This window comes from Excalfactoria chinensis, chromosome 19 (assembly GCF_039878825.1).
Source record: "Excalfactoria chinensis isolate bCotChi1 chromosome 19, bCotChi1.hap2, whole genome shotgun sequence".
Lineage (NCBI taxonomy): Eukaryota > Metazoa > Chordata > Aves > Galliformes > Phasianidae > Excalfactoria > Excalfactoria chinensis.
In genome coordinates, this window is record NC_092843.1 from 5137926 (window position 1) to 5146244 (window position 8319).

The following is an 8319-nucleotide window of genomic DNA, read 5'->3' on the forward strand; positions in this document are numbered from 1 at the left end:
GGACGGCGGGCGGAAAGGGACAAAGCGCGTCGGATCGCGCGAGACAACGCCGCGAGGCTCCGCCCCCTTTCCGCACCGCGCCCATATTGCTCCAGAACGTTCCGTGCTGAGGGCTCAGAGCCCATCGCGACGCCCCGCATTGAGAGCAGGCCAGATTAACGTACAGCAAAGGGGTGTTTATTGGTAGGTGCAGCCTTGAGGCGTGACGGGGTGCTGAGAGGAACCCGAGGGGCGGTCGGTGAGAAGCAAGCCGGCTGGGCGGCCTCCCTTCCCCCCCACCACCACCACAGCGCCGTTCCCCACACGACGCCATTGCGCTCAGGGCTGCCCCTGTGGGAGAGGTGCTGGGGCTGCTCCATAGCCGCGTTCTGAGCAGTGAGTGACAATCAGCAGTTGTGAAACGACGCTTGTGTTTTCTAAGATCCTCGTGAAGCTTGTGGCTGGGGTTGTGCTTCGGTGCCTGATCTCATCTCACACAGGTGTGCCACCACTTCACGTGGTGTTTCCTGGGTGCGCAAAGTTTCTCCTGTGCCATCTTTACCTGCAGCAAAAAGGGGTAAAAATAACCATTCTATGGGGAGAAAGAAAGCCAACAGCTGTATTGGCTTCACTGGGGCTGCATTCAGCTCCCAGCAGCTGGGGATGCACAGCGTGTTCTCCCTGTGAGCAGGGTGAAGGCAGCCATCCTGAGCTGCAGCACGGCAGGTCGGTGTGTGGGTGCTCTCGTGTTCATTCAGAGCTTAAAGAAGGGGTTTCATTCAGGTGTTTACAGGCATTAAGCTGGCTGTGCGCTCAGATACTTACAGGGCTGTTTCACTTGGTTTTTTGAAGCACTGAAAAGAAAGGGAGAGCCCTGTTACATTTTGCATTTTTCTGCCCATAGAGGTATTATTACTGAAGTCTTCTATGCATGTAATTCACTCCCCTTCAAATACCTGCTATTTGGCTTATCTGCTAGTAATTCACAAGGAGATGATAGTACTCAATAACTCTCTAACTGAAAAACAGCACTACAGAGCAGCATAGTAAAGGTGGAAAACAAAAGGACATTGAAGCATTACGTTTCACTTAATGGGTTTTTCCATACCTTAAATATTTTTTCTTTCTGAGCCACGATTCCGAAAAGCAGAGTGATTGCAACCACCACAACAGCAGCAATAATGGCCTCCTTGGGGAAAACGGGTTTTTTATCTGTGAAGAGGAAGATCTATCAGTGCAGTCACATAGTAAAGGCATTTCACAGAGCTGGAGAGAAACGAGTTTCTGTTTTGGTGAGTGGAAGAAGGAACTGAAACGCTGGTTCCTGAAGCAGATCCCCCCTGCGTGCTGTGGTGGTCTGGGTGTCCAGCTGTGCCACCCATAGCCCTGCTTTCAGGACACCCATAGGAGTGCTGGGCAGTGGGTGCCTGAGTCTGATGGCTCACTGAGACGTGGGCACTCAGCCCAGCTCCCTGCAGCCTGTAGAGGAACTATCATTTGTGGAGGACAGCCCAGCACCCTTGCCTTAAGCAGCTTTTTTAGCATGGTAGAAAAATGTGGTTAGAATAAGAAGCTTCAAGTGAGACCTAAGGTGCTTTAAAGCACACTTGGATGTGCCCTGTCATCATGGGAAGTGAGAAAGCGGGATGAGTCCGCTTCAGGTCACGCTTGCCAAATGCTTTTGAATAACAGGTAAAGCAGGAAGGGCCTTCTCTGGTGCTGTGCAGGCAGACACAGGTGCACAGAGAACTCCTTGCTGCTCTCAGTTGTTCTACGTGGGGAATTTATGACTTTCTATTTGGACTTCTTTATACTTTTCCATGATGTGAACCCTCTTACAGCGGATTGCTATCATTATAGAAGTGAATGCAGAGCTGGTTCAACCTAATGTTTAGTAGTAGCTTTGTTACCTTCAACTATCAGGTGGAAATCCTTACTGCTGTCTCCACAAGTAGATTTCACCTCACACGTGTAGGTCCCACTGTCAGACTTCTGCACTTTCTTGATAGAGAGCTGGAAGGTCTCACTGTTCTGGTACACCTGGTGGTGGTTTTGTAGGGTCAGGATGGTGTTGTTCTTATACCATGTTGTTTGGCCTTGAGGGTTGGACTTGGCATTGCAGGTCAGAGTGACATCTTTGCCTTCTTCAATATAGATGGACTCATCTTCACCCAGGGAGGGAGGAACTGTTCAGTGTAAAAGCAGTTAAAGAGGTCATTCATGATGGCGCTCGCCATGTAAGTAGGTTCCCTTTTCACATCAATAGTGCACCTTGTTCAAATGGTGCAACACCATTTGTAGGGAATCTGCTATAGTAGGGGAGTTAGACTTCGCTGATCCCCTGAGGTTCTTTCCAGCCCCTACAGCTCTGTGATCAGAGAACACACGCTGCCCTGTGCCCCATCGTCATCCCCAGGGATCAGCAGGGCAGTCATGACATGTCCTGCCCTGACTTGCATCCTTGAGAAAGAGTTTAGGTGGAGGCAAGGACGTAGCCAGAAAATCTTACTTAAAGGGTCCACCCACTGCCTGTAAAAGAGGCTTTAGAACAGGCTATAAGCACCACTGTAGACAGGGAGTGACTTATCACGTGAGCTATCTCCTCCTCAGCACATTTTTTCCCGGTGAACGCAGTGCACAGGGGTACACAAACATCCTGCCCTCAGCTGAGCACACGGGGTGGGACAAAGCCCACCCAGCCAGCCCTCACTGATAGCAGCACTCACAGCGGACATCCAGGATCACCGAGACCTGCACAGACTGGTTCCGTACCAGCCTGCACGTGAAGGCAACGCCGTTGTCAGACTCGGAGACTGGAGAGATGCAGATGTTGCTGATGTTCACTTTATTCTCATCTTTCAGATCCACACGACCATCTCCTCGGTACCAGAGCAGCTCCTCAGCTTGGTTGCTGTTCTGTGCTAGGCAGGACAGGGAGGCGAGGGACCCAGACGCTATGGTCAGGGTGAAGTCATCGTTGTGGTTGTTTACAGACAGTTCCACGCCTGCACAAGAAGGAGAAGGAGGGCATTTAGGCATCCTAACCTGCACCCTTCCCACAGATGCCTGTATTTCTTTAGGCCTCAACCTTGGAGGAAATAATAAGAGCATTAGACTTCAACAAAACACTCCTCTTTCAGGTGGGGTTTTAGTTCCTAAGATAGGAAGCATCTTCATCACAAACTTCCCTTTGTGGTTATTTAAAATCAAAGCGAAAGTTTCGCAGCTGACTGCATGAATGGCAAAGCCTGACCTATGATAGCAAAATATCTGAAAACAGTGTTGTGGCAATGATAATGTAACACACAGCGAGAGAACACCCTGCCAGCAGTGCCCACCCTCCTGCTGCAAATCACCATTGCAGCGTATCTGTGCCAAGAGTTTCTGTGCCCACAGTTTGGTGTCCTGCTTTTTTGGCTGGAGCTGAATGTGGCTGATAGTATTAAGCTGTTCATCAGCTCCTCTGCTGCAGTCAGGAGGTTGGTGAGTCACAGTTAATCTAATGGGCAAGCCTCGGGACGTGTTAAATGAGGAAACAATATGGGATATAAATTTGTTCTGTCAAGCTGAAATTCTCTGATTTAGGCAATGTCATGAATGAATGAGGTGAAAAATACCCCTCAGAATAAAAGCTGGTGTGGTCCTGTGAGTACAACAGCCCAAACCAATCTGTCTCTCTCTTAGTATTCCCAGGCTGAGTGCATCGCAGTTCTCACTTTGTGGAGCAGGTGTGAACACGGTGGCCCTGTCATTCCTGTGCAGCTGAAATGCTGAAGCTTTCCCATTCCCAGCTCGGCTGCTCTCAGAATTAGAGGCCTGTTTTCAGACAGTCCTCCAGGAGTGATCTCCAGAGCATATGAAATAGTGTGCTGCCATCCCGTCACCCCAGGCAGAACCCAACCCCAGCCAGTTTCGCCTGTCAGCACGATGGAGTTTGGACAAGCTATGTTGCATTTTTCCACTGCTTACCTGCGGCTACATGTGCCAAAAAGCAAAGCATGAGGACGTGCACTGGGCAGGAGGCTGTGAGGCTGCTTCTCTGTGCCATCGTGGGGTACCCAGCTGGTGCCTGCCAAAGAGAGGCTGGGTCACTGTACTGACTGCAGCTGTTGGGAGCCCTCGGTGTCACTGGGTCAGGGTCACCAGGGCATAAACTGAGCCAATATCTTGCTTTTCTCTAGATTTCTTTTGTCTTTAATTTCTGAAGCTTGAAGTTATTGTCTCTCACACTCTGTCCATCCCTGACTTACCTTGGGAAGAGTCTCAGAGAAGTGGTTTCTGAAAAGAAATGCGCAGCGCTTCCTCTCCTTATTTATAAGCTCTGAATTTTAATGTTTTATGGTAGCTCCGTAAGAAGTGAGTCCATAAAATGGGTTCAAGGCCACATTTAGTTCCTGCATTTCTGAGCTCCCAGAACACTGAAGGACAGTACTTGCTGGGCTTCGCTGGCTGTTTTATGAGTCTTGACAAGACAATGAATAACTAAGGAGAAAGTTCCTGCATCAGCCGTAAAGACCTCCTGCCAAAAAAAACAGTTCTTCCCCTTCAGCTTTCTGGCTGTTCTCAACACTCTTTCAAGCTATAGGAATTGTGATTCTGTGAAGCTTATCCTAATTATCCTCTAAGAGGGCTCCAGCTGCCCTTTCCTGCCCCATGCCCTGCTGCTGGGTCCTTCTTTGGCTGCGGAAGGAGAAAGCGCTCTGGTTCAGACTTTGGACTTCATGTTGGAAGAACAGGGAGCAGAGACATGCCCTGTAATGCTGAGTACCCTCAGGGTACACTGTGCTTAGCTCAGGTCGCTGCTCTGCAATGATACTTCACATGAAGAGGGAAGTTTAGAGTAAGTGAGGATGTAACCATCGGGTAACAGCTAGGCTTGTCATGACAGGACACAGCATCGAGTGGGACCTGGGGAAAATTCTGTCCCCAGGTGAGTGATGAGCTCAGGTTCATTGGGTTTGTGGCCATTGAATGACAGCAGTGGCAGTGCTGTTTTGCAATGGGATTTGAGACTTGCTGAAAGAAGGGAGATTAGAAAAGCAAGGTGTTAACTTGGCCAGAGATACGGGAAGGCAACGGTTTAAAACTGATAAAGAATTACTTTCGCAATGACTTTTTACATACATATTTTTATATAGGGCTTAATTATCTTGTGGGTGTCTTAATTACCACCAAGGTCTAGAATTTCGTGGGTTGCATTATCTACCTTCTCATTATGCTTAGGAGGGACATAAACTTCGTTCCAGAATGCAAAGCAGCCATGGGTGAGTCAGACCGGGAGGGTCCCCTTCAGAGAGGCAGGAGTCCCGTGACTGTCCTGCAAGGAGCCAGCTCTGCTTTGAGCTGTTTGTGTCAGGCAATGTCAGGGGAGGGTTCCACAGCATGGGCATGGGCTGGAATTACCCCCCAGCTCCTCCTCGTATCCTTATGGCAACGGTAAACCAACAAACCCCAAATAAGGCTGTTGTTACATATGACTCTGAACAGCCTCAGAGGGAGTAGATTAATAAACACCAATGTAACCCAAGCCTTAGAAACCTGTGAAGAAATGGTTTAGAATGTGAAAGAAACTGTTGGCTGTGCTCCCCTCCAGCTCAGTCAGTACAGTGTGTGTCCCAGTCTGTCCACAGTGCCTGTGGAAGCAGAGCATTGCTCAGGGCCCCCTGGGCTGTCACTGGCAGAGGGTTAGTCTTGCAGTCTGGGGCATCCCAGGATGCACACAGATGTGTGTGAGTTGGGATTGCCTCTCTGGGTTGGCTGGCAGTGCCTGTACACTAGTTGCAATCCTGCTCCAGAAATCGCCTGTGCTGGGCCCTGAGGCTGTGCCCCGGGCTGCTCGTTGTAGTTCTCCTCTCCTAATCCCTTTTTAATACACGGTGCCACATGTTTTGCAACTTCATTGTTTAGGAACACCCAAACTCAGCTCGGGGCAGGAGAGCAGGGCTGCCAGGGAGTACTGCTTGGGCACCCTCTGCTCTGCACTGCCTGCCACAAATCCCATTTTCCCCAAGTATGACGACTGGAGATGTGCCCTGCTTTCTCAGTCAGGCTCAGCCCATACCCCACACACTGTTGAAACAGACGAATCTCAAGTGGTTTATTTTAGATTTTGCTCATCATTGTATTTCCCGATCGTCCTTAAACAAAAGGTCACACGCTCTGGCACTGAACGCAGAGGAAAGATGGGCGAGTTTTAGCCCTGAGGGAGATAGAGCAAGGAAAAGCGCCAGTGCCTGCATGAAGCTTGGAGGCCGGCTGGGGCCACCTACTGGCTGCGGGCGGGTGCCATCATGGTGTGCCTCTTGTCACTTTAAGCAGCTCCTTTCAATCCTTTTTTTTCAGGACCGTTTCAACTCTCTCGCCTTGAAGTGAGTGCAAGAAATGGAGCTGTGTCCCAGGAGTGCAAGTCTAAGCTGTGCTGCAGAGCAGCGAGGCGCTGGCCCGTGGATCCTGAGCTATGATGAGAACACCCAGAGACTGCAGAAACTCTCAGAGCTGTGCAGAAAGGTTCTCCCAAGTGGCTGCTGTGCTCACTGCTGTCTGTCACCAGCCTCATCCCCGATGCTGCGGGTCACGGTCAGTGCTGCAGGTGTGCCCAAAAGCCACCAACCTGACTGAGAAAACTAAGGGCAGAACACTGCTGTGGTCGTTCCTGTCCTTCTCTGAGAAACAGGGTCCCAAAATAAAAGCACATGGTAAAAGAACTTGGTGTTAAACGAATGGTACAGGTATCTGCAGGAGATAGATGTGCAGGTTTCTGTGTTAAATTCCACTTAGGTTAGGAAAGAAGTATTCTTGGTGCAGTGCTGCAGTGGCACAGCTGCCCAGGGAGTCCCCATCCCTGGAGGTGTTGGGGTGCTGTGGGGATGTGGCACTGAGGGCCGTGGGCAGTGGGCATGCTGGGGTGCGTTGGGGTTGAATTTGGGGATCTGAACCTCAGATCCTTTTTCCAACCCAACTGATGCTGTCATTCCGAATGTTGGTCCTTGTAGCTTCCCAGCAAGGGAGCCCTGTTCAATAACTTTCTCCTTTCACGCACAGTAGCACTCAGGTGGGTGAAGAACATAAGCCCTTCATTTGCATCCTCCACTTATGAAACTCCCATTTTCAACTCGATGGGAGCAATTTCAAGGCAGCCTCCTGCCCCAGCAGTCTGTGGTAGCAGAGATGATCTGCAAGGTCCCCATGGCTTTGTTGTTGTTTTTCTGGACAGAAACAAGCTGCCACTGATGGGCTGAAATTCAAGGGGATTTGCTTCCTATGGGAAACCAGATTGACTGGGGATGATGCCAACTTGGGTGCCTGTTTCTTACTGGATTTGAAAGCTCCCTTGTGGCCAGTGCAGGAAGTTCCCTGGTGTCATTCCCTGATCTGCTTCTTTTTTGGTCCCTTTCAGCCTGAACTTAAGGTATTTTTGTCTGCTTAGGAACTGTCATTGCCAGCGGGACTTCTTGGAAGTGCTCTGCTGGAAAACTGAGTGCTGATTTGATCCTGTGAAGACCTCCCAGACAACATCAGCAGTTTGAACTTCCCCACTTGGGAACCATCCCTCATTCCTTCTGTGAGCAATCTACAAAGATAACGCTGCCCCTTCCTGCCTGCTGGGGAACAACTCAGAGGAAACCGCACTCAGGGCTGCAACCACAGCGGTGCTGCAGGGCTGCAACCACAGCCCCATGGAGGAGCAGGACCTGGTGCAGGTCAGTCCCTAACCTGCAGTCCCACCCTGCCTGCAGGCAGAGCTCTCAGGCCGGCCCAAGGGAATGAGGAGGCTTTATTTACGCTGGCTGCTGAGGAAATAACGGGATGAGTCAGGCCTGTGCCACATGCTGCTCTGCAATTGGGTTGTTGGAATTCCAGACAACTGGGCCTTAATTGGCTAAAAAGGGAAATGAGCTCAGTTATTCTGTGTAAATCCAAAGCAATTTATCTGTAGACTTGAGGACGTAACCTATGGAACCGTGACCACTTCTGAGATTGCCAAGTTCCCCATTGATGTTCCCTTCCAGTTTAAAAACACCCCGATGTCGCAGGTCTTACACCTTTCCCAGGGACCCCTTGGATGCATAATCCCTGCTCATCTCCCCGCAGTGCCCACCCAGCGTGGATCAGCCGTTACAAGGAGTCGCTCCGTGCCTCCCGTTTCCCGTTGGGTTATGACTGCGCGCACCCCGCCGTGCCGTCCCGCGGCGAGACGCCGGCAGCGCCGCGACCAACAGGGGGCGCCAAAGAGCCCCGCGTCGCCCCGCCCCCTGTGACGCAGCACCGCCCTCCGCTTCCCATTGGCTACATTCCGTCTCGCCCCGGCCGCTTCACCCTTGGGCGGCCGCTCATTGGCTG

The 8319-nt window shown here is 50.9% G+C and overlaps 1 protein-coding gene and 1 long non-coding RNA gene across 2 annotated transcripts; one reads left to right on the forward strand and one right to left on the reverse strand.

Annotated features, from left to right (window-relative positions):
• The first annotated feature begins 1 nt into the window (after position 1).
• Positions 2-8187, forward strand: LOC140260661 (uncharacterized). Its single transcript, XR_011905595.1, has 3 exons — positions 2-183; positions 6322-6555; positions 7406-8187. It is a non-coding gene; the product is annotated as an uncharacterized lncRNA (long non-coding RNA).
• TMIGD1 (transmembrane and immunoglobulin domain containing 1) lies at positions 801-4785 on the reverse strand. The gene is made up of 5 exons (XM_072353221.1): positions 3949-4785; positions 2706-2984; positions 1890-2165; positions 1088-1191; positions 801-833 (listed from the first exon to the last, which is right to left on the reverse strand). Exons 1-5 carry the CDS (start codon positions 4025-4027, stop codon positions 801-803), a joined length of 771 nt encoding a protein of 256 aa, XP_072209322.1. The 5' UTR covers positions 4028-4785.
• Positions 8188-8319: the final 132 nt, after the last annotated feature.